This window comes from Oncorhynchus keta, chromosome 9, assembly GCF_023373465.1.
Source record: "Oncorhynchus keta strain PuntledgeMale-10-30-2019 chromosome 9, Oket_V2, whole genome shotgun sequence".
In the NCBI taxonomy this organism is placed as follows: Eukaryota; Metazoa; Chordata; class Actinopteri; order Salmoniformes; family Salmonidae; genus Oncorhynchus; species Oncorhynchus keta.
The window spans coordinates 37,400,993-37,428,180 of NC_068429.1; the positions used below are offsets into that span (position 1 = coordinate 37,400,993).

Here is a 27,188-nt window from a genome sequence, read left to right on the forward strand (position 1 = left end):
TTACTCATTCTCACAAATGTCCCACATTTTTACAAATATCAGATTTTAGTAACACTTACCGATTTTGTGCTTGTGGCTAAAACCACGTTAACCTAGTGCAAGTGAGGGCATTTCAAATAGTTGTTCTATTTCAGATAGTGGGGTTGAGAACCTCAAACCCAGCTTTTAGAACAACTTAATATAATAACAATTTGATTTAAGAGTTTGTAATTTGGGAATGTTTTCTTGGGGTGATCTAAGTTACTACTATATGCGTTTCTGGCATTGAGAAATAAGTGCTACACCTGGGGTGAATTCCTAGAGTGATAATGTCACATTCGAGGGTTCAACTAATGGTGTGAACAGCTTGGCGGAGAGGATACTGTGAATTACTAGCTAGATGGAGGATGCTTCCACTGAAACAGTAAATCAATTCATAGCTTAGTAGACTTGCTATACAACTCTATTTGGGTGGCCCTAGAGTTTCGCCTAATGTTATTCATGGCGAACTGAATTTTCGAGTGCATGTGAACTGCACAACAACAGAAGAGTAACATATTCCATCCACCTGGGGTTTTAACCTCAGAAATACCCTGCATGTTTTGGTCAACAGTCCACTATTACACAATACTGCTGCCTGATTCTGGCATAACTCAGCCGTGCCTGTAGTAAACTATATAACCTAAGCGAAGCTCCACAGGCTATCCGTCATCCTGAACTTAGCCCAGTGAAAAATAGCCAGTGATGTAATAAGAGTCTATCTGTGGTGGGGTGTGATGATTGAGTGGGCAGACATGGAGGTTGCTGGGAGGCCTAATCAAATCCACTCTCTTCTGTACTTTTCCACTATTACTTAATTAAGTAATCAAAGTGTGCATTCCATCCATCTCTCTGATCCCGACTGCACGGTTAATTGTGTATTTTGGATCCTGGGAAGCGTTCTTCACATTTGCCTGACTGTTCAGTTGTTCTCTGGAGATACGTGACAAAGCATCACAGTTAGGACCTTCAACTCAAATCTGCAATGCGGAGAACGCGGACGGAATCACATTAAAACGAAATTCAACAATATTCAAATATTTATTGAACTAAGTAGGCAATCGACTAAATGTCTTAAATTAATACATTTGTCCAAGTTTATCATAAGCATGAACAGAATGCATCAGTGATTCATATTTCCTGCAACTTTCAAGAGGCAACGAGCATGCCCCTGTCTGTGAGTTGTGTGCACGTCTACCACTTTTTGTAGCCGTTAGCGATGATGCTAATGAAAACAGTCTTCTGGTAGATGGAAAGGCTTTCCCAACAAACCTTCTCATTTAAATATGAACTACAAAGTAGCCTATGCTTACCTGGGAGAAGGATATAATGATTATTTGCATCAATCCAGTGGGTGTTTGTTTGTGCTCAACAGAAACACTGCTAAACAGCCTCTTGCTAGGTGCCCACTGGAATTAAAGGGTAACGACACCCAAAAGTTATTTTTTATATAGTTCCCCAGACCACAAAAGTGGTCTCCTGATGTCCTTTAAGCATTGTTTGTCTATTAAAAAGGTGTGATTTTGAGAGTGAAAACCTGAAAAAAACAGGGGGAAATGGAAACTGATGAAATGGAATTTGGGAGAAAATAACTGAATCAGCCAAAATATACAACAGATTTTATAGAGCCCTTCACAGTGGAGGAAAATGACCTGCATTCAGCACTCGGATATGTCTCAATCTGCTTCAGTCGAGTGTCTCTCATGGAGTAGAATTTCTTGCCTGGCTACAGACTGAGGAGAAACAGGCCTTTTTTTCCCCAGCTCAGACGGTCAGTCACATCTTCACTTCTCCTCTTCCGGACTCTCCATGTCCTGCCTGACTGTCTACCCATGATCCTACCTTTGTTGGGGGCTTTTGCGGCCGGTGGGTGACACGTCTCTGGTCTGTGTCGGGGTGGTGGGAAGAAATGACACGCCGCAGCTTCCTGTGGAAGGATCGGTGGAGAGAGCAGGTTTGGCAGTCTATCGCTCACAGCCTCACTTACAGCTGTCACAGACAGACCTGACCCCCGAGAGGGGGAAAGAGAGAGAGAGCACTCTGGACCTGGCAAGAGGCCTACTGAGGCAATCTCTTTAAGTTTGAGGAGGTGTCAGAATGTCAGGACATCACTCCAGTTTGATTTCCTCCTAGTTATGTCCATTTCCTTAGTGTTTGTTGCCAGATTTCACAAGTCTTGTTATCCCACTAGAGTAGACTATTCACAAGGTACTCTAGTACTCTACAAGGCTGAAGCTGGACTTTCATCATCTCTTTATTTATTCTTCCCATGTTAGCTTTTGCTTTGTTTTCCCCTTCTATTTACGCTTAACCAAAACAAAATCAGGACAACATTAATCCAAATGTTGACCGTCATTCATGCTCGTCTGCCTTGCTAACAGCTAAATCCAGGACCGTTGTAATTGGCTTAAGGAATGTTAGGAGATGATACAGAGCGTATGGGTTTCCCCTTATGCCTCCAGCAGCTCCCTCGATCCCTCCGTTCCGCTGAGGACCTGTCTGTGGACAGGGTTGAGTAGCTCAATGTGTGTGAATAGTAGTGTGTGTGTGATGTGACTGTTACTTAGTGTGAGGGGACGTCTGTGAGACAGTGACAGGCAGGCTCACTGTGCAGTAAGTCGGGAAACAGGGCTCAGACCGAGGACGGTATTTGTTTAGAGATTCTAACATTTTATATTCACAAATGTAACAATACTTTTTTTGTATTATTACGATCCATGAACCTTTGATTTTATCTGTAGCAGGCATGCTTTTAGTTTCACATTTCCTCACTCATTTTCTCACGTCTGCCAGAGAGTCTGTGAATTGAGTGATGCTAGTGAGTTTTCTGTTGCTATATTCCTGTCCTGCCAGCCCTAACAGATCCCAGAGACTTGCCCCCCCCCACCCCTGCATGGCTATAACAGCAGGCTCAGAGAGATTGAGTAAAAGCTCTCTAATTTATTACTGGTTCTTCTCCCAGACTAAATATTTACCCAGCATCCCATAGCAGCTTACAATAACACTGTGTGTTCCCTGGCCACCTGGGCTGGAGGGGCAAGTTTTGACTGAATGCCCTTTACCGCTACACATTTGTAAGAACCCTAGCCCTGGGACAAGGACATGTTTGTGACATGTTTGTGATTGAAATAGAGGACCCCAGAAAACATTATGACAAAACGTAATCAATTTGACTCTTATCACTCGCATAGATTTAGACCCACTTCCTAGCAACTCACTGCTGATGCCCTTTCACTGCTACTCCTCTTCACTCTGAAGAGGTTAGGATCAAGTCCATCTCTTGCCGTATCACTTCTATTACTCATGGGCAGAAAATGTCGACAGACAATATCAATTATCCAGCCGACCTTGATCTAGTGCTCGGACCGAAGAAGGATTATTGAGGATGACAGATCAGGCTCCTGAACCCTGACGTGGGATTGATTGATCCTGTGATGGGAGTCAAGAAAGGTCTCAGCCTTGCTGCTGTAGGGTCGGCAGTGATTGCGTGGCTTGCTGTTATTACTGCATTTGTGCCAGAATCACCCAGTTTCATGTCCAAGGTTGCCAGGTAATGTGCAGTGGTACTTTAGGGTGCTGCTGGGAAGCCTTTCACACTAAGAATGGGTGACGTACGGGTGAAAGCGGTGCGTGGAGACGCTGGCCTCGGTTCCAGAACATTCCCACAGAGACGTACGGAATGTTATGTCGTCAGTGTTCTCCTCCAAGCCCTCCAGAGTACAAAGTGCGTCCACTCGAGGGGTGGTTTCAATCAAGCAGTGGTCAGTGTTAGTGTAGTACAGAGCCGTTACGAAACGTCTGTGCGAAGTTCTGCACACCATAATGAGGAGGAACATACAGTCCTTTGTGATCTTAATGTGTTCAATCCATACTGTTCATATGCATATTGTGACGGCATGAAGTCAAATTTGGTGATAAACCTCCATCCTGTTTTATTCTAATCACACACTGTATACCTGCCTGGGTAAATGGACCAGAGCTGGCCAACACATCATTTGCAGTCACCGGCCTAATGGGACCTCAACGCAGCAGCAATGTGACTCTGCACAGTGTCACTGTAAACCAGTAAATCCCGGGGCCATAAAAGATTGGGCCAGGGACTTTGGCTAGGAACTGCCTGCAGAGGTCTAAAAACACAGGCCCAATGAAAATGTTTCAAGGAGAAGCCCAGGCCCTGACAGAAAGCTGGAGCAGCTACTCAGCGTTCTTTACGATCCTGTCTTCAGGGAACCCTTTGGAGTGTGAACAAACTGCCCCAGCTGGGCCTGTCTGGCTGGCTGAATGCATCCTGCCTCCTACAGACACAATACCACAATACCACAGCCTCCATCACAGCTGGGACTGGTAGACTAGCAGCCAGCCAGTCAGGGAACTGGGAGATTTGCCTTGTGGCAAAGGAATGCCACTGACAGCCTCCAATATGGTTCTTAACCTGTTTCTACATCCTAAAGTGAAGAGATTTTATTCCCTGCATTTTGGCTAAGGCTTTATGACTTAGAGAAATGTTTTGTGGAGGAGATGGAGAGATAAGGTAGAGGAGATTGGCTCAGAAAACACTTGACATCTTTCTCTAAAACACACACACAGAGAGAGAGTAGGACTTGTTGATTTCCATGAAGGATCAAAGCAGCTATTCAGGGATGGAGTTGGGCAGCTTGATCCTCACAACCAGCAAGAGTTCAGAGCCTGATCGTAAGGCTGACTAGACAGAGGTCCTCACAAGGTGGCTCAGGTGTGTGTAGTAATGTGTCATTGTGTGTGTTGGTTGTGGCGGTTGTAATATTGATATAACGCTACTCTGATAACATGGTCAGGAACAGTTATGCTTGTGGTAGATCTTTATCAGACCCTTCCAAGGATGAAACTAGGTCGACCGATTATGATTATTGGAGGACCAAAAAAAGCCAGTGCCGATTTCAAATAAAATACAATTGTAATAATGACAATTACAACAATACTGAATGAACACTTATTTTAACTTAATATAATACATCAATAAAATCAATTTAGCCTCAAGTAAATAATGAAACATGTTCAATTTGGATTAAAAACAAAGTGTTGGAGAAGAAAGTAAAAGTGCAATATGTGCCATGTAAGAAAGCTAACGTTTAAGTTCCTTGCTCAGAACATGAGAACATATGAAAGCTGGTGGTTCCTTTTAACATGAGTCTTCAATATTCCCAGTTAAGAAGTTTTAGGTTGTAGTTATTAGAGAAATTATAGGACTATTTCTCTCTATACCATTTGTATTCCATATACCTTTGACTATTGGATGTTCTTATAGGCACAATAGTATTGCCAGTCTAATCTCGGGAGTTGCTTCAAGCATTGCGAAGAGTAGCTGGCAAACGCAGGAAAGTGCTGTTTGAATGAATGCTTACGAATCTTCTGCTGCCGACCACCGCTCAGTCAGACTGCTCTATCAAATATCAAATCATAGACCTAATTATTATAATATAATAAACACACAAATACGTGCCTTGGGTCATTAATATGGTAAAAATCCGGAAACTATCATTTAGAAAACAAAACATTTATTCTTTCACCGTTCCATATTTTATTGAACGGGTGGCAACCCTAAGTCTAAATATTGCTGTTACATTGCACAACATTCAATGTTATGTCATCATAATGTAAATCGTGGCAAATTAATTACGGTCTTTGTTAGGAAGAAATGGTCTTCACACAGTTCGCAATGAGCCAGGCAGCTCAAACTGCTGCATATACCCTGACTCTGCTTTCACGGAACGCAAGAGAAGTAACATAATTGGTTAATATTGCCTGCTAACATGAATTTCTTTTAACTAAATATGCAGGTTTAAAAATATATATACTTGTATTGATTTTAAGAAACTCATTGATGTTTATGGTTCGGTACATTGGTGCAACAACTGCTTTTTTCGCAAATGTGCTTGTTAAATCATCACCAGTTTGATGACGTAGGCTGTGATTCGATGATAAATTAACAGGCACCGCATTGATTATTTGCAACACAGGACAAGCAAGTTAAATTAGTATTATCATCAAGATTGATTGTTTTTTATAAGTTTAATGCTAGCTAGCAACTTACCTTGGCTTATTACTGCACTTGCGTAACAGGTGGTGAACCTGCCACACAGGCTCCTCGTAGAGTGCAATGTAATCGGCTATAGTCCGATTACATTGCCGATTACCGATTGTTATGAAACCGTGCAGTCGTCCCTAATTAATCAGCCATGCCGATTAATCGGTCAACCTCTAGTTGTAGGCTCTGAGCCCAATCTGTTTTCATCCATGCATATAATTTAGTGTGTGTGTGGGACAGGGATTCATAGAGAGGGGCCACCTATTGCTCCATACTGAGGAAGGGGAGAGCGAGAAATCTGAGACAGGCTTCAAACTAAGAGTCGAGTTTCACAACCTGGTGCAGAACAGGAAGCTAGGCTTAACACTGGAAGTAAACCAACATCAGGAAATGAACACATATTAAAACCTGTAAGAATGTAGTCGGCAAATACACAGTATAGGATTGGATTGAAGTAACACAAATGCATTGTGTGATTGACTGGTACAATGACGGTTGATACTCCCCATGCCTTAGGTGAGATACCTATAAGTCAGTGTGATTCTGTTCCTAAGCCATCATTGAAAATAAGAATTTGTTCTTAACTGACTTGCCTAGTTAAATAAAGGTAAAATAATTTAAAAAATTCTAGATCACTATTAGGAATCTTCTTTCTCCAGCCTGAGGAGTGAAATGAGAAGAATTTGGTGCTCTGCTGTATCTCAGCAGGGTTTCCAGTTCTCAGAAGACCCTTTCCTGGTTGAAGCTGTAACTATGTCGCCCCCCCTCCCTCTGTCTCTCTCCCATCACCTTTCCCATTCCTCTACTGAGGAGAGCGGTGCAGGGAAAGGGATGAATATGTCATGTCAACAGTAATCAAATCTCCCTGTAACACGGCTTACCTCATGTCTGTGTTTTGGGCTGGGAGAATAACGACCCCAGTTCCCATAGCTCAACCAGGGGTCACATTGCTCTGTTTAGCAAAAGTAAGGACTTCTTAATTTGCAAGAATATCTAGGATCTCGTAAATGAGATCATTTGACCCAAAATATGAACTTAGTGCTTGGTTTTCACATTCATTACAGCTTGAAAAGCTAATGTACTTTTTCTGGTATGCAAAATGAATTATTTGTAGGTTAAAAAGAGTGCTGGGCTTCCAGATATTGTCCTGGTCATACTTCTCTCTGTGTTGAGATTTCTCCCCTGTTATTCATTTAACATTTTAAACTTTTGAACATGGAAAAAAACAAACATATACAAGCGAAGCTTTTAGAAATCACTCTTCAAAAACCATTTGCCCCAGAGGATATGAGATACTTGAGAGATAAAAGAAAAGAAGTCGTTGAGGCCAAATGGTATAGAGAGGACTGGAATAGACGGAGAGAGACGTTGAGTGATAAAACGCAGTGAGTGGATGATGTGTGTGTTATCTGAAGCTGACAGTATACAGCAGCGTTCTATTTCTTTCCCAGCTTAATAACCTCCCTCCACTTACTATGGTGCTTATGACCCTGTTCCCTCTCTCGTCAATACAGCACCACCTGTTTCATTCCTCTGTCTCCTTTTCTGGCAATATATGCTCTCTCTTTCTCTAGCTCTCTTATCTTTTCCCTCTACTTTATCCCACCATCCCTCCATTTCAAATTCCTTCTCTTGCTCTCTGACTGAAATTCCTTTGTTGCTATATTTAATTTACCATTGATGTATTTGGTTATCGTTTAGAGTTGAAGGTTTACATACATAAATCCAGGTTGTGTATGTTTGAGTGCTGGGAAGTCCTTTTCGTCAGTGCTGAAAGCTGTCTGGTTGTGATTTATGTTGGTTGTCTGGTTGTACTCAGCACAGGTAAAGCCGAGATTCGCTATGATATACAGTAATTAAGCAATAAGGCCCGAGGAGGTGTGCTATATGGCCAATATACCACAGCTAAGGAGTGCCTGGATACAGCCCTTAGCCGTGGTATATTGACCATATACCACAAACCCCTGAGGTGCCTTAATGCTATTATAAACTCGTTACCAACATTATTAGAACAGCACAAAGTACTATTTTGTCATACCCATGGTATACGATCTGATAAACCAACATTCAGGGCTCCAACCACCCAGTTTATACATATATTATTATTATTATATTATAATATATCATTCTATTCTGATAATCTACATTTTTCTTTTTTTAACTCTGTGTGTGCTGGGTTGTGCAAATGTGTTCCTCCTCCGTGTTGTTTCTCATCGGTCTGAGTGGCTTTGGTTTAGTGCTGTGGAGCAAAAGCTATAACTCTCCTTGCCATTCCATCCTGAAGGCACATTGCGGCAATGCCAATAGTCTGGACCTGTGGACCTTGACACACAGCGCCTCTGCCGCAACAGGAGTTGATGCAGTGGAGCACACAGGAACCACATTGGATGGGAGGCTATCTTGGATTGCTGCAGTCTGCTTCAGTGTGGACATGGTTAGGGAGCTGAGATGAATGTTGGTGGATGAACTTGACTTCACATGGCCACTTATCAGTCTGATTGGCTTTTATCTAAATAATCTGTATCTTAAATGTACTACACGTCACCCCCCCCCCTCCCCCCCGAGACTCATAAACAGCTTTTCAATAGATGATCTATAAAAGCACTACTCAAAGTGAAATTCTGTTGTATCAGCTTTTTTAACCAGTGAGGGCGTTTTAGCCAGCATTAGCACTGTCAGGCCGTTTCAGAGCCCTCAATAGATTTGACTCTGGGCTGAAAAATCACGTGGCTTCCATGGTGCGAGTGGCACGTGTTGATCACGTCACATGCTGCAATGTCAACCATGTTTTCGTTTTAGTATTGATATGTCCGTGCAAATGTATGACGCCCCTGACACATGGTGTTTACAGTGTTATTAAAGTCACTATAACTGACCCCGGTCACGTGTAAAGTCTTGTAAGCTTTCCAACCTAAATGCCTTAAAAGGGTTAGGACAAAGTGGTTTATCTGCTATGTATGGTGGTGTGGGACATACGTCTTGAGTTATGATTATGTGTTTCGGATTTAAATCGAGAAAAATAAAAGACTAGTAGTCGGGCAGCTCAGCTTGCCAAGGTAAACCCCCAGAGTCTAAAATCATACACTGTGTCTGTACCGTCTGCAAAGGTCTGAGCGTATCGTACAACATGGTGGTTTTGAGGGTATGGTGTTTTAGGAGCTAATTGAAACCGTATGTTGTCTTGAAGAGATGGAGCATGAATAAGTCTTTATGTTACTGGAGTGGTAAGAGTTCAACATCCGTTGGTGACAGAAAACTTCTAGAATAATGTTTAGAAGTTCACCAAAGGTGATTGACAGTCTAGGGAACATGCATTTGCTACAGCACTTCCGCCACTGAGACGATGTCCTGGGATGTTCAGTCTGATACGATGTCTATGTGAATGTTGGGTCACCTTTACTTGTCATACCTTTTGACCTCTATCCTCTATCCTCTTCATCCTCAGGTCCACACCAAGTTCCACTGTCGCCAGGCCCACGCCCCAGGAACAGACACCTCCTGTCTCACCTTCTCCTACGACGGGACAACACTGGCCTCTCGAGGAGGTGGGATCTATCAGCCTGCCTCACTACTTACCCATTTCCTCCTTACTACAGTACACCACCAGTATAACATGGACATCAGTGTTGCCTGACTGTGCGTTCAACAACACTGTACTGTAGCTCTGTGCCTGTGTGTGTATACGTTGGAGCGAGTCCCTCTGCCCCAGCCCTGACCCTGTGCTTTCAGGGGAGATGTCATGTCTGAACACGCATCCACAAGTCTGTTGTTTCAGCGGGGAAAGAGCTCATCTCTTCCCCAAAGTGCAAATAAAGACAGCCAGTCTGTCACCATCAGTGAAGCTGTGCAGCACACATGCAGATCTTCCATACACAGAAGCAGAGGGGTTTCCTCCGTCTTGGCGTGTGTTCTGTTCTAGCCGTACGTCCCTCTGAGTGGGCTGTATGCTTGGCCCGCGATGCCTCAGCCTTAGATCATGCCTGTGTTGACTCTCTCATCAGGGTGCCAGTGTTCCTTAACCATTATAGTTCCCCGTAAGGTCACTGTTGAGTTAAGAACAAACAGTATTTTTCTGTACATGACTGACCAGACTGTGTGACCTATGGTGCGTAACACAGGAGAGAGTTGTGCACCTTGAAATAATTACAATACCTCTTGAATAACTTCCATTTTCTCTGCCAGGTGATGACACTCTAAAGACCTGGGACATCCGTAACTTCAAGAAGCCTCTGAATGTGGCTACAGGGCTTTCCGCCTTCTTCTCCATGTGAGTACTCCTGTCGTTATTCCCTTGATTAATCATTGGTGATTTGAACACCCTTTATGGGATTTCCTGTGATTACTTTAATATAACTGGTTGGTACTACCTACATGTGCAGGGTACAGTTCCTGAGAACAACTGAAGGACATGACTTAAAAAAAATAATAATGTGCTTGTCTAGTATCAGCTGGCTGAAGTGTGGTGTGTGACTGTGTCCCGAACAGGACAGACTGCTGTTTCAGCCCTGATGACAAGCTGCTGGTGACGGGGACGTCGGTGAAGAAGGACGAGGGCAACGGGAAGCTGGTGTTCTTTGACAGAGCCTCCTTCCAGAAGGTTTATGAGATAGATGTCACCAACGCGGTAAGAAACATTATTTAACTTCGACTGCAACACTAATAATAACTGACCACAATGACTACATCATATCCTCAGGTTTCATTTAATTGTGGTGATTCACAGACGTTATAATAAAAACATGTAATCAAACTGTAATAATTGGTTGAAGGGGCAACATTCATTTATGTAGATTGCAACAGAGGCAGTATTGCAGACTTCCCTAGAAAGTCCCTGAAATGTCATTTCCTCTCAGGATTTGGGGTTTGTCCTTGTGTTCCATCTTAAAACTCTCCTACATCAGTGTAAGCTCTCATTTGGGCAGGAAATAAGTCTTGTCTGTTCAGATTACGGGGTTTAAGGTAATTTCCCATTTAACCCAAGATTAATTATCCCCAGCAGGGGTTAGAGCTACTTTACAACCACTACTGTGACTGTACAGGCAGGATAGGAGGGTTATCCTGGGGAATAGTGCACACTGCTGAACTCTATTAGTAAGTTCTGATACTGTAGATACTGCTGAACTCTATTAGTAAGTTCTGATACTGTAGGTACTGCTGAACTCTATTAGTAAGTTCTGATACTGTAGATACTGCTGAACTCTATTAGTAAGTTCTGATACTGTAGATACTGCTGAACTCTTAGTAAGTTCTGATACTGTAGATACTGCTGAACTCTTAGTAAGTTCTGATACTTTAGATACTGCTGAACTCTATTAGTAAGTTCTGATACTGTAGATACTGCTGAACTCTATTAGTAAGTTCTGATACTGTAGATACTGCTGAACTCTTAGTAAGTTCTGATACTGTAGATACTGCTGAACTCTTAGTAAGTTCTGATACTGTAGATACTGCTGAACTCTATTAGTAAGTTCTGATACTGTAGATACTGCTGAACTCTTAGTAAGTTCTGATACTTTAGATACTGCTGAACTCTATTAGTAAGTTCTGATACTGTAGATACTGCTGAACTCTATTAGTAAGTTCTGATCCTGTAGATACTGCTGAACTCTATTAGTAAGTTCTGATCCTGTAGATACTGCTCAACTCTATTAATATGTTCTGATACTGTAGATACTGCTGAACTCTATTAGTATGTTCTGATCCTGCTGAACTCTATTAGATTCTGATACTGTAGATACTGAACTCTATTAGTAAGTTCTGACTGTAGATACTGCTGAACTCTATTAGTAAGTTCTGATCCTGTAGATACTGCTGAACTCTATTAGTAAGTTCTGATACTGTAGATACTGCTGAACTCTATTAGTATGTTCTGATCCTGTAGATACTGCTGAACTCTATTAGTATGTTCTGATCCTGTAGATACTGCTGAACTCTATTAGTATGTTCTGATCCTGTAGATACTGCTGAACTCTATTATTATGTTCTGATCCTGTAGATACTGCTGAACTCTATTAATATGTTCTGATCCTGTAGATACTGCTGAACTCTATTAATATGTTCTGATCCTGTAGATACTGCTGAACTCTATTAATATGTTCTGATCCTGTAGATACTGCTGAACTCTATTAATATGTTCTGATACTGTAGATACTGCTGAACTCTTAATATGTTCTGATCCTGTAGATACTGCTGAACTCTATTAATATGTTCTGATCCTGTAGATACTGCTGAACTCTATTAGTATGTTCTGATACTGCTGAACGCTAAACTTAATCCCTCAGGCCTGGTGTCTACTGGTTCTGTTGCCTTATGTAAGTAGCAGTGAGGGTTTTTTGATGGCCAAGTTCTGTTTTAACAGTCCTGCTGGTTGAAAATGTATGTTATTATAGAGGCTCACACAGCCCCTCCAATACGTGTCCCTGTTGATATGTAGATTTCATTATGAACAATTCATGGAACAAGTGACCTTAAGCTTTGTTTCACCTTTGTATCACGTCATTTAATTCAAGCCATGCATGTGTGTCTGAACATCAGAATTAGCCTACATGTATCCTTGCTACATTTCAACAGTGTTAGCCTTTTCTCTTTAAGCATCTGCCTTGAGTTATGGCTGTGGGTCTAAACATGGCCACCTGTGCTATCTCTGAATGAGAGCAGAATTCTGATGTTTCCCCCAACTCTGTGGTTTGCCAGTAGCACGATCATCTTTCAGTGCAGGGACAACTGGAAAACCCAGCTCAACCCATCCAAGCCAGGAGAAAAGAGTCAGGAACACGGTTTGGGGCCGAGCCAAGCCAGGAAAGAGAGGCATAATGTAACCCTACTCTCTGCCAATCAACCTCGTCAAGTATTGGCAGAAGATGCTTTTCCAATTGATTCATTAAACATTGGATAGAGAATTAACTGGTCTAACTAGCAAAACATTGTATAGTCCATTCACATACACATATTAATGTACATGTGAAGTAATGTCTTCTGCAATCTAGCATGTAGGGAACCTTCTGTACATGCTACTTGTTGCCAAGGCAAAGGGCACGTAGGTGTAAAAATGATCTTCTGGAGATACAGCAGCTCCAGACGCTCTTCTCACCGACACTCCACTGCAGCGTCTGTCTAGTATTAGCTGATCAGAATAGCTCCCTTCACCAGGGTAGATGGGGATCCAGATCAGAAGGCTGCTGTGAGAGAGAGAGCTCTGTCTGTGGAGAATTGAAACCACACCGCCAGCCCCAGGTTGAAAGAATGTTCTCTCTGTGTCATGTGGTACAGTAAAGTATGCGCAGCGCAGCTCTTTTTCCATTCTCCTCTCTTCTACCAATCCCTTTCCACCTCTCCTTGCTCTCTCTCTCTCTCTCCCGTCCACCCCAGACCTCCAGTGGATTTATCAGACTGTATGTGTAGTCAAAACAGTGAGGTCTGACAGAGGCTAACTCAGTATCCCTCTGGTCCAGTCTGGACAGCCAGGTTCTCCTATCCTCTGGGGGTTTACAGCGGTCGCGTTGCACCCTACCTGCCAGCCGGCTGCCGTCTCCTCTCCATATATGTTTGACAGCCGGCCTGGCACAGCCTACAGAGAGAGAGAGAGAGAGAGAGAGAGAGACACAACTCTTAAGTGCATGTACCCATGTATATTTAGTACCTACCCCATTCCAAATCAGATAAGCAAAGCTCTGAGGTGTTAAACGTTTGTCTTTGCAGCAGATGTAGTTATTTCTGGGGCGACGTGCACTCGAGGGACCTGACCAATGAGCTGTTTACTGTGTTTACACCAGCCGTCCCCGCTCTGAGATGGGTTAAGAATTTAAGTGCTGTCTATATGAAGCGGTGTACCAGACGGTCGAGTGAAAGGCAGGGCTACCAATCATCTCCGACTAAACAGTCTTCATAACCCCTGGACCAGGGGCATAGGCTGTGCTATGGCATGGAGGAGTTTTTAGCCTGGGTTAGGTAAATACTCCAGCCACTCTAAGCTTATCTCTGTCGATGACAACAGGCATGAACCAGGTGAGGACTCACAGACTCACTCCAGCTGAGGTACAGTGGGAAATACCTCTGAGAAATACCTATCGGTGAGAGTCCTGGTGGATGTAGCGGTCCCGGGAACCCTACGGTAGATTCCTCTGGGGAGAAATGGCAAAGACCCTGTGGGTGTAATGGGTATTTATTTCTGGTGGCTGGGTGTTGTGTGTCGGTGAGGCGTTGTCCCCGCCTCACATTCTCATAGTGTGTGTCACATCTGTGTGTTGATGTCTGCACTCGCAACACTTCACTTCTCACGCTTGATGGCTCTCGAACAGTAGCCTTCCTCTCCTGCTCTTTGATAGAGATGCTTTCATCTTTAGTGTGAGGAGGGTGGAAGGTGGGCCAATGTCCATGGTGGTTCTCCTCTTTGTGGCTCAGTACGTTGCTCCTCCACAAGGGCCTATCTGGAGGTCATTCTGATTTCAGTTATGGGGTGCTCAGGCAAACTCGGATACTTTAGTAGAGAATTTCCCATTTGATGGCACCAACGCTATATTTCTGTCTGCTGTGGGTAAATAGTCAGCTGTGGCATGGGGAAAAGGGGGGTGATAGTTAGGCTTTGTATGGATGTGTCCTTACAACCTTGTGTGGAGTAGGAGTGTAAACAGTGTATTCCCCACACTGTAAACACACGGCTCTGAATATCCACATTGGAACCCTCTACTGCTCAGCGAGGCTACCGCATAGCTCTGCTGGCTTGGGCTGGGCCATACCTGGCTGGGCTGAGTCAGTTGGGTTGGATCGGACTTGTTCTGCTGGTCTTGGTTCTGCTGATCTTGCCTGTGTTGGGCTGAGCTCTGCTAGGCTCGGTTCTACTTGGTTCTTGCCTGTGTTGGGATGCTGCTGGGTCAAGTCTCTGAACTGTGATTGAGCCTTCACTGGAGTGGAACGGAATTCCTCAGTGCTATGCATGTGATGTGATTGATGTGCTCCGGTACCATAGCGACCGTGATAGGCTGTTTTACACACTGCCCATTGATTGTCATTGAAGCATCTCTACAAGGGGCGCTTTGGTTCATTACGCTATACACACATACACACTGACACAGTTCTGTCCAGATACGTTTTTTATTTTTTTATTTCACCTTTATTTAACCAGGTAGGCTAGTTGAGAACAAGTTCTCATTTGCAACTGCGACCTGGCCAAGATAAAGCATAGCACTGTGAACAGACAACACAGAGTTACACATGGAGTAAACATTTGTGCACCATGTTTACACATTTCTTAAAGTTCTGATTGGGAGCATTTTCTAGATATTTTCTAAATCATCAATTACTTCGCCACATGGTCAGTGGGGTAGATTAACCCTGACATGTCCACTACACTCACTCACCCGTCACCACAGAGCTGCTGGAGGTGCCTCGGGGGTCTGCTAGGCAAGTGTTTGAGGATCTGGGATGTTGTGGTGAGGGACTGTTTGGCTGACTGTGTTTATGTAAGTGCATGATGTGTAATGCATAGGTATTGTGGGAATAGGTGAGTTCCTAATAGTATGTGTGTGTTTTGGTTGCTGTGTGTTGGTCCCCTTACCAACTGGAGCCCGGTGGGAAGCTGAACAGCTGGGCGTTAAGCAGCTTTCAACCAGTTACAGACCCTCCCCACAGCACACCACTCCTAGTCCTAACCGTCCCCATCCTGTCCCATCCCCCACTGGGCCACTGATTTCCACATACACACTAATACTCCATCCATGGTCTCTGCTTGTAGTACTGCCCACTGCCCAGCATAAACCGTTTTCATCATTTATTTTAATACAAAACGCTATCCTTTGTGAACTAAAAAATCATCATTATTCCTCCCTCTCTGTCACACACACAGTCATGCATAGAGGAAATTGCACCTCAGTGTGAGCGAGTAGGTCTCTGACGGTCATGGAATTTTGGATGATGGTAATTGGCCAGACAAATGACCACGGTCTATGTACATTGAATACAAATATAAATGCAACATGCAACAATTTCAAATATTTTACTGAGTTGCAGTTCATATTAGGAAATCAGTCAATTGAAATATATTCATTAGGCCCTAATCCATTGATTTCACGACTGGAGATACAGATATGCATCTGTTGGTCACAGATACCTTATGAAAAAGGTTGGGGTGTGGATCAGAAAACCAGTCAGTATCTTGTGTGACCACCATTTTCCTCATGCAGCGCGACCTCTCCTTCGCATAGAGTTGATCAGGCTGTTGATTGTTGCCTATGGAATGTTGTCCCACTCCTCTTCAATGGCAGTGCGAAGTTGCTGGATGTTGGCAGGAACTGGAACACGCTGTCATACACATTGACCCAGAGCATCCCAAACATGCTCAATGGGTGACAAGTCTGGTGAGTATGCAGGCCATGGAAGAACTGGGCCATTTTCCAGGAATTGTGTACAGAACCTTTATCAAGCTAAAACATGAGGTGATGGCGGCGGATGAATGGCACGACAATGGGCTGTTCACAACATTGGAATCAGTAAACCGCTCGCCTAAACGACGCCATACATTCATCCGTGGAGAACACACTTCTCTAGCATGCCAGTGGCCATCGAAGGTGAGCATTTTCCCACTAAAGTCCGTTACGACGCCGAAATGCAGTCATTTTAAGACCCTAAGGAGGACGACGAGCACACAGATGAGCTTCCCTGAGATGGTTTCTGTTTGTTCAGAAATTCTTTGGTTGATGTGCAAACCCACAGTTTCGTCTGTAGTCCAGTTGACTGGCCTCAGATGATCCCACAGGTGAAGAAGCCGGATGTGGAGGTCCTGGGCTGGGGTGGTTACATGTGGTCTGCGATTGTGAGGCCGGTTGGATGTACTGCCAAATTCTCTAAAACAACGTTGGAGACTGCTTATGGAATAGAAATTAACATTCTATTATCTTGCAATAGCACTGGTGGACATTCCTGCAGTCAGCATACCAATTGTACACGCCCCCAAAACTTGAGACATCTGTGGCATTGTGTTGTGTGACAAAACTGCACATTTTAAAGTGGCCTTTTATTGTCCCCAGCACAAGATGCACCTGTGTAATGATATGCAAGTGGAAGGATTATCTTGGCAAAGGAGAAATGCTCACTAACATGGATGTAAACACATTTGTGCAGAAAGTTTGAGAGAAATAAGCTTTTTGTGCGTATGAAACATTTCTGTGGTCTTTTTATTTCAGCTCATGGAACACTTGACATTTCACTGTTATGAAGGATATTTTATTTTCATGAAGGTTTTCGTCTACAACCGTCGGTTACACGGTTGTACGCTAATTGTGCCATCCCTATGCATGAGAGCAATGCATCCTCTTCCATTCCTCTGTTTTGGCCCCTGTTTTGGCCCCGCTGTTACAAATAGGGTCTTCGAGAGAGGGATGAAGAGAGCTCAAAATAGCCTGAGGATTCTGCTCTACATTCAGAAAAATCCCAACGTCCAGCCACTACTGTGTTAGCTGCCACACATCTGATTTGCAACTCTCAGAATTTCAACCTATCAACTGGAAGTCTCTACACACATGCACTCGTAGGTGCTTCATCACTGCTAAACACTTTTGCATACACGCAAACACCACACACACACACACACACTCTGGATGAGCGTGGTCACATTTGCCCTTGGCAGCGAGCCATCTGTCATACACAGACTGAAGGATCCCGGCTGCGTCCTGACGACCAAATATAGTCAGCTAATGCAGAGACCACTCCGACAGTTAAAAACCTGCCTGTGTCCGCTCCAGCGGTTATCACTAAGAATGGTTTTAATCATGTTACAATCAAATGTTCACCATGTTTCTAAAAAGCTCATCTCCTGTCTGTTTCTCTTTGTGTATTTTTCAGGGTGTGGTGCGGTGTCTCTGGCATCCCAAGCTGAATCAGATTATGGTGGGGACTGGAAACGGACTGGCTAAGGTCTACTACGACCCTGTCAAGAGTCACAGGTACGCTGCGCTGAGAATGCTTACCTTTACGGTAGCTGCGGACGGAAGTTGTCTTTTTGCATGGCGAGTTTTTAGCTGTCCTGTACATCAGTCTTTTTCTGACTTCACTGTACAAACTCCCATTGAGAAATGATAGTGTGCACATTTGATAATTGGTCTGAAGTAGCGTTGCACGGTATACTGAAACGTCGGTGCTTTTTTGATACTAGAACATGACAAACGGGTCGGCGCTAGAATTTTTGTTACTTTCCGTAGTTCTGTCATATGTGAAGTCTCACGTCATGTACGGATTGAAAGGATTGAGTCTGTCTAGTAATTTGTCTGAGTCTTCTCAAGGGGGCAGTAGTAAGCTAGCCAGGCTACTTGCGCTTGTGCATGCAGCTGACACAGCGAGAGCCACTTTTGGGAAGCAAGCGAGGGGAGAGAAAATGCCGACAGCATGGCTTCTTCTAACGAAAACATACCTCCATGCCCACAGCTTGTTGACAAAAATGGCTCCTGAAGCGAAATATGGGAATTCTTTCCTTGCAGAGCAGATGAGGGCCAGCCCACCCAAACAACTATGCAAAAGCCGCCCAGTGCAAGGGAGTTTTAGTTCCAAAACGACTTAAAAATATATATTCACACATGACATTTGCATTGTAACGTTATTCTACTAGTAACTACAGTGCCTTCAGAAAGTTTTCACACCCCTTGACTTTTTCCACATTTTGTTGTTTTACAGCCTGAATTTAAAATTGAATAAATTTAGACTTTTTTTCACTGGCCCACACACAAAAAAAAGCTGAAATATTCAATCCCTTTCTTATAGCAAGCCTAAATAAGTTCAGGAGTGAAAATGTGCTTAACAAGTCAAATAATAAGTTGCATGCAATAATATTTTTCAACCAGATTTTTACCTAATCTCTGTACCCCACACATACAATTATCTTTAAGGTCCCTTAGTCGAGCAGTGAATTTCAAACACAGATTCAACCACAAAGACCAGGGAGGTTTCCAATGCCTCGCAAAGAGGGGCACCTATTGGTAGATGAGTAAAAAAAAGCAGACATTGTATATCCCTTTTATTTCACCCAGGCCAATGGTGACTTTAAAATAGTTTGTTTAATGGCTGTGATAGGAGAAAACTGAGGATGGATCAAAACATGGTAGTTACTCCACAATACTAACCTAATTGACAGTGATAAGAAAGAAGTCCGTACAGAATAGATATATATTCAAAAACATGCATCCTGTTTGCAACAAGGCACTAAATTGGAAAAGCAATTAACTTTTTGTCCTAAATACAAAGTGTTATGTTTGGGGTAAATCCAATACAACACATTACTGAGTACCATTCTCCATATTTTCAAGCATAGTGGTGGCTGCATCATGTTATGGGTATGCTTGTAATCATTAACGAATTGGGAGTTTTTCAGGATAAAAAATAAATGTAATGGAGCTAAGCACAAGCAAAATCCTATAGGATAATCTGGTTGTCTGCCTTCCACCAGACACTGGGTGAGTAATTCACCTTTCAGCAGGACAGTAACCTAAAAGGCCAAATCTACACTGGAGTTGCTTACCAAGAAGACAGTGAATGTTCCTGTGTGGCCGAGTTACATTTTTGACTTAAATCTACTTGAAAATCTATGGCAAGACCTGAACATGGTTCTCTAGCGATGATCCACAACCAATTTGACAGAGCTTGAAGAATTTTGAAAAGAATAATGGGCGAATGTTGCACAATCCAAGCTTTTAAGAGACTTACCCAGAAATAGTCACAGCAGTAATCGCTGCCAAAGGTGCTTCTACAACATATTGACTCAAGGGTGTGAATACTTATGCAAATTAGTTATTTTTCTATTTCATTTACAACCTTCTTTTTTTTTAATGATTGGATATTGTGTGGAGATGGGTGAGAAAAAACATACACTACCAATCCAAAGTTTGGGATCACTTAGAAATGTCCTTGTATTTGAAAGAAAATATATTTTTAAAGTCCATTAAAATAACATCAAATTGATCAGAATTACCGTGTAGACGTTGTTAATGTTGTAAATGACTATTGTAGCTGGAAACGGCAGATTTTTTATGGAATATCTACATAGGCGTACAGAGGCCCATTATCAGCAACCATCACTCCTGTGTTCCAATGGCACGTTGTCTTAGCTAATCCAAGTTTATCATCTTAAAAGGCTAATTGATCATTAGAAATCCCTTTTGCAATTATATTAGCGCAGCTGAAAACTGAAACATGCTGGCCAGCAAGGCAGAATTGCAAAGAAAAAGCCACATCTCAGACTGGCCAATAAAAATAAAAGATCAAAATGGGGAAAAGAACACAGACACTGGACAGAGGAAGATTGGAAAAAGGTTTTATGGACAGACAAATCTAAGTTTAAGGTTTTACGATCACAAAGAAGAACTTTCGTAAGACCCAGAAAAAATTAAAAGATGCTGGAGGAGTTCTTGACGGCATCTGTGATGGTCTGGGGGTGCTTTGGTGGTGGTAAAGTGGGTGATTTGTACAGGGTAAAAGGGATCTTGAAGAAGGAGAAGCTATCACTCCGCTTTGTAACTCCATGCCATGTCCTGTGGACAGTTGGAGCCAATTTGCTCCTACAACAGGACAATGACCCAAAGCACAGCTCCAAACTGTGCATTAATTATTTAGGGAAGAAGCAGTCAGCTGGTATTCTGCCTATAATGGAGTGGCCAGTACAGTCACCAGATCTCAACACTATTGAGCTGTTGTGGGAGCATGACTGTATGGTACGTAAGGAGTGCCCATCAAGCCAATTCAAGTTGTGGGAGGCGCTTCAGGAAGCATAGGGTGAAATCTCTTCAGATTACCTCGACAAATGAACAACTAGAATGCCAAAGGTCTGCAAGGCTGTAATTGCTGCAAATGGAGGATTCTTTGACGAAAGCAAAGTTTGAAGTACACAATTATTATTAAAAATCATTATTTATGTCCTTGACTATTTCCTATTCATTTTGCAACTCATTTCATGTATGTTTTCATGGAAAACAAGGACATTACTAGGTGACCCCAAACTTTTGTGCATATTTAATACGTTTTGAATTCCGGCTGTAACACAACAAAATGTGGAATAAATCAAGAGCCCCCCCCGCGCTTCTCCTTTACCCAAATCCAGACAGCTGATGTTCTGAAAGAGCTGCAAAATCTGGATCCCTACAAATCAGCAGGGCTAGACAATCTAGAAATTGTTGCAACCCCTATTACTAGCCTATTCAACCTCTCTTTCGTATCGTCTGAGATCCCCAAAGATTGGAAAGCGTCCGTGGTCATCCCCTTCTTCATAGGAGGAGACACTCTAAACCCAAACTGTTATAGACCTATATTCATCCTGCTCTGCCTTTCGAAAATCTTTGAAAGCCAAGTTAACAAACAGACTCAATGGCCTTGGCTTCTCAAATGACTGCCTCGCCTGGTTCACCAACTACTTCTCAGATAGAGTTCAGTGTGTCAAATCGGAGGGCCTGTTCTCCCATCCGGACCTCTGGCAGTCTCTATGGGGGTGCATCAGGGTTCAATTCTTGGGCCGACTCTTTTCTCTGTATATATCAATGACATCGCTCTTGCTGCTGGTGATTCTCTGATCCACCTCTATGCAGACGACACCATTCTGTATACATCTGGCCCTTCTTTGGACACTGTGCTAACAAACCTCCAAACAAGCTTCAATGCCATACAACACTCCTTCCGTAGTCTTCAACTGATTTTAAATGCTAGTAAAACTAAGTGCATGCTCTTTTGCTGCCTACACCCTCCCGCCAGACTAACATCACGGGGTGGCAGGGTAGCCTAGTGGTTAGAGCGTTGGACTAGGAACCGGAAGGTTGCAAGTTCAAACCTCCAAGCTGACAGGTTACAAATCTGTCGTTCTGCCCCTGAACCCACTGTTCCTAGGCCGTCATTGAAAATAAGAATTTGTTCTTAACTGACTTGAAAATAAGAATTTGTTCTTAACTGACTTGCCTAGTTAAATAAAGCTAAAATAAAAATAAGATAAACTACTCTGGACGGTTCTGACTTAGAATATGTGGACAACTACAAACAACTAGGTGTCTGGTTAGACTGAACTCTCCTTCCAGACTCACATTAAGCATCTCCAATCCAAAATTAAATCTAGAATCGGCTTCCTATTTCGCAACAAAGCCTCCTTCTCTCATGATGCGATACATAACCTTGTTACACCCTCCAACAGTCTTCTCAGCAAACTGGATGTAGTCTATCACAGTGCCATCCGTTTTGTCACCAAAGCCCCATATACTACCCACCACTGCGACCTGTATGGTCTCGTTGGCTGACCCTCACTACATATTCGTCGCCAAACCCACTGGCTCCAGGTCATCTATAAGTCTTTGCTAGGTAAGGCCCCGCCTTATCTCAGCTCACTGGTGACCATAGCAACACCCACCCGTAGCACACGCTCCAGCAGGTACTGGTCATCCCCAAAGCCAACACTTTGGCTGCCTTTCCTTCCAGTTCTCTGCTGCCAGTGACTGGAACGATTTGCAAAAATAACTGAAGCTGACGTCTTTTATCTCCCCCTCTAATTTTAAGCATCAGCTGTCAGAGCAGCTTCCCGATCACTGTACCTGTACACAGCCAATCTGTAAATGGCACACCCAACTACCTCATCCCCATATTGTTACTTATCCTCTTGCTCTTTTGCACCCCAGTATCTCTACTTGCACATCATCATCTGCACATCTATCACTCCAGTATTAATGATAAATTGTAATTATTTCGCCTCTATGGCCTATTTGTTGTCTTACCTCCCTAATCTTCTTCATTTGCACTCACTGTACATAGATTTTTTTCTATTGTGTTATTGACTGTACGTTTGTTTGTGTAACTCTGTTGTTTTTGTCGTACTGCTTTGCTTTATCTTGGCCAGGTCGCAGTTGTAAATGAGAACTTGTTCTCAACTGGCCTACTTGGTTAAATAAAGGTGAAAAAATAAATATAAGCTTCAAACTGGTTTTTTTTTATGTCGTTTTGGCTCAAACTATTCATATAATACATTAAATGATTTGGGTATAATGAATGTCATTTGACCCAATATTAAGGCCATAGATGAGCAACTTCAGTGTATCAAATTATATTTTAAAACCATTTAGATGTACTTTTTAAATGATTTTGTTGTCTGGTGTGGTTTTGCATAAGGAAGATGTAAGATTCTTCTGTTATAAGGTGTTTTATTTTTCAAGCAATTTAATATAGAACGGAAGATATTCTATTTGTTAATTTTGTTGTTCTACAATTTATCAACATATTGTTCAATGTTTAAAAATCAAGTATCATTTTGGTATCGAGTATCATGATATTAAACCTGGTATCAGTATGGAAGTCAATATTCTGGTATCGCGACAACACTAGTCGGAAGTGGGTTGTCTAGACTCCATCATGTTAGGAGCAGATCAGAAAAGACTGGCCGGTACTGTATCTAACCTACAGTCACCCACGTTTGAGAACAGTGTATAAAGCTGACCGTGTCTCCCACATAATGAAATATGAACTCTATGGTGTCTCCTCTATCTCTCTGTGTGTAGGGGAGCTAAGCTGTGTGTGGTGAAGAGCAAGAGGAAAGAGAGGCAGGCGGAGACACTGACGCAAGACTACATCATCACACGTAAGTACCTAAGCACACACCTGTGCATTATTTAGTATGAGATCTACAACACACCTACCATATACCATCCATGATCACTTAATTATTTCCTAGCTAGTAGCCCCTTGTAGTCATAACTCAAGTTCAACGGTAGCTGTCGACCCTAACACTGTATATAGGCATTATAGACCCTCTTTCCCTCAGGGTAAGTCGTTGTGCAAGGCATACATTTTAGTCCCGTTTACGAGGTGGACAATTACCAGAGCAATTTGGCTTAAGTGCCTTTCTCAAGGGTACTACAGCGGTAGGAGCTACCTTGAAACAGCTACAACCATCTGGTCACCAGTGGCCTGCTCCCTCCCATATGTCACTGTGTTCCAGGAAGGACAGCCATCCTCGTCTAAAAAGCACTGCACCAGAACACAGAAAGCCACTGCATGATGTGGAGTGGAAGGGGGCTTGTGAAAGCTTGTTAGACAATCGGAACACTATACACACACACACCAGGGTTTCTGTCAGGAAAATGTAGCGCTGGACATTTGACCGTTCTTCTTACTGAATTCCCATGCACACATTGAAGATGTTAGAAAAACTGTCCACATGTACCTTTTCTCAAACAACAAGACCAGTAACGATCAGCAAAATCACTAGCCTATGTGAATCTACTCTTCCCCATAGTAGAACAGTTGACCTATTCTTTTGGTCAGCTTGTTGAGAAGGAAATAGCCTATTCCGAATGAGTAGAACCAGTAGGCTTCGGCTATATATATAAAACATATAAAAAACTTTAAAAAGCAATGAGGCTGATGCAACATTTAGCTTAAAATGTTGAAAAACTATTATGTCTTCAGTAGGCTATGCACGAATGTTTGTTGCACATGCTAGCGGTTTCATGTGACAGAGATGAAAATATCCGCTAGAAAGAGGGGAGATCTAAAGATGTAAGAACTAGCATGGGTTGCTAATATGGCTAGGATTGTGCCTTCGGCTACTGAACGGTGACAAAGTTGATTTGAAAACCAATAGAACATGAGAGAAATAGGCTACTGGTTTCAATGTCATATGGAAGTCTTTTATAAAATGATTGCCGGCACAGATATTGTCAAATTTTGGCTAGGGCACTTTGAAGAAAGGTAAGACATGCCTCATAATATGTAGTAGAACGTTGAGGTTTCAAACAAGTATGTTTTCAAAATCCACACGGCCTTTAGATCATTGCAAAGTGCTGAGTGACGTGCTGATGAAGCCTGCCTTCTGTTGCCTATCCATTTGAATGGCGAATGGAAGCGTGCATCAATTACAAGTTGAGGAATAAAAATATTAGCTTATTTTAGGCATAGCCATCAAAACAGTTTTTAACACTCATTTAAAATTGTTGAGCAATGATTGGGCTTATAAAGCACACGTTTTACTCCAGCAGCAGGGAAGAGCTGTTTGAGGAGCTTAGCAGAAACGAAGAGCTGTTTGAGGAGCTTAGTAGCAACGAAGAGCTGTTTGAGGAGCTTAGTAGCAACGAAGAGCTGTTTGAGGAGCTTAGTAGCAGGGAAGAGCTGTTTGAGGAGCTTAGCAGCAACAAAGAGCTGTTTGAGGAGCTTAGCAGCAACAAAGAGCTGTTTGAGGAGCTTAGCAGCAACAAAGAGCTGTTTGAGGAGCTTAGTAGCAACAAAGAGCTGTTTGAGGAGCTTAGCAGCAACAAAGAGCTGTTTGAGGAGCTTAGCAGCAACGAAGAGCTGTTTGAGGAGCTTAGTAGCAGGGAAGAGCTGTTTGAGGAGCTTAGCAGCAGGGAAGAGCTGTTTGAGGAGCTTAGTAGCAACGAAGAGCTGTTTGAAGAGCTTAGTAGCAACGAAGAGCTGTGTGAGGAGCATAGCAGCAACGAAGAATTGTTTGAGGAGCTTAGCAGCAACGAAGAGCTGTTTGAGGAGCTTAGTAGCAGGGAAGAGCTGTTTGAGGAGCTTAGCAGCAGGGAAGAGCTGTTTGAGGAGCTTAGTAGCAACGAAGAGCTGTTTGAGGAGCTTAGTAGCAACGAAGAGCTGTTTGAGGAGAATAGCAGCAACGAAGAGCTGTTTGAGGAGCTTAGCAGCAACGAAGAGCTGTTTGAGGAGCTTAGCAGCAACAAAGAGCTGTTTGAGGAGCTTAGCAGCAACGAAGAGCTGTTTGAGGAGCTTAGTAGCAGGGAAGAGCTGTTTGAGGAGCTTAGTAGCAGCGAAGAGCTGTTTGAGAAGCTTAGCAGCAACGAAGAGCTGTTTGAGGAGCTTAGTAGCAACGAAGAGCCGTTTGAGGAGCTTAGCAGCAACGAAGAGCCGTTTGAGGAGCTTAGCAGCAACGAAGAGCTGTTTGAGGAGCTTAGTAACAACGAAGAGCTGTTTGAGGAGCTTAGCAGCAGGGAAGAGCTGTTTGAGGAGCTTAGCAGCAACGAAGAGCTGTTTGAGGAGCTTAGTAGCAACGAAGAGCTGTTTGAGGAGCTTAGCAGCAACAAAGAGCTGTTTGAGGAGCTTAGTAGCAACGAAGAGCTGTTTGAGGAGCTTAGCAGCAGGGAAGAGCTGTTTGAGGAGCTTAGCAGCAACGAAGAGCTGTTTGAGGAGCTTAGTAGCAACGAAGAGCTGTTTGAGGAGCTTAGCAGCAACAAAGAGCTGTTTGAGGAGCTTAGTAGCAACGAAGAGCTGTTTGAGGAGCTTAGTGACTGGGATTTCCATTAATGAATAGGTAAAAAATAGCATTGTTTAGCAATGGGATTTTTTTCCTTCTCCCAGATAATTGGCCGGCGGCAAATTTAGTTATCTGCTTTTAAAATTTGTATCATCCACAAGCCGTCTATTACCAGCTAACAGAAACCCACACACACACACACACACACACACACAGCTTTCAGAGGCAGGCAGCATCAGCGAGTTTTGCCATTAGCTGATGGCGTTGGGGTGAGAGTGAGTGAACAGACAGCCACAGGGCATGATGCCACGCGTCAGCCACCAGGGCTCCAGTCACGCCAGGGACAGCCACCTCGCCCACCCCCGGCAGCGTGATACCCCCGCTAACACACACACACACTCCCGTATCATACTCCCACTCACCCCTCTCCTGAATCAACACACTCCCCCCTCCCTACAACCCACCACACTTGACCATTCTTTAACCCAGCCAGTCTGTCATTTCCACACGAGTCACTCAGCTGCACGGTGCATGGACGACGTGTGGCTCTCTCAACCTCATACAGAAGACTCTCTCACTCCCACTGAGGTAATGGGTGAACAGTAACTGGAGGACAAGACACCTGGCTGTGCTGTGATAGACTAGGAGGGAAACACAGCTTATTGTTTAGGTGACAGAACCCTTCTCTAATATCCATCATGTGATATCACCATCACCCCGACAAGCTGAGAGACTATTGGCCGGTGTCTGATGGCCGCGGTCGCTGAGTGACGCACTTGTGCCCTAGTGCTGGAAAATTAGAGGGGACAGGAAGCGTGGTGATGGCCCATTGAGAAAAGAGTGGAAATCTGTTAACAGTAACCTTTTTGGTTAATGTAGCATGGAGGAGAAGAATTAACA

General features: G+C 43.2%; 1 protein-coding gene across 1 annotated transcript in view; it reads left to right on the forward strand.

Moving 5' to 3' along the window:
* Positions 1-27,188, forward strand: part of LOC118387709 (WD repeat-containing protein 70) — an 82,324-nt gene that overhangs the window by 44,296 nt on the left and 10,840 nt on the right. The window contains exons 11-15 of the mRNA XM_035776350.2: positions 9,528-9,627; positions 10,265-10,349; positions 10,568-10,706; positions 17,918-18,018; positions 23,584-23,663. Coding sequence (XP_035632243.1) covers positions 9,528-9,627; positions 10,265-10,349; positions 10,568-10,706; positions 17,918-18,018; positions 23,584-23,663 — 505 coding nt within the window. The remainder of the gene's footprint in view (positions 1-9,527; positions 9,628-10,264; positions 10,350-10,567; positions 10,707-17,917; positions 18,019-23,583; positions 23,664-27,188) is intronic.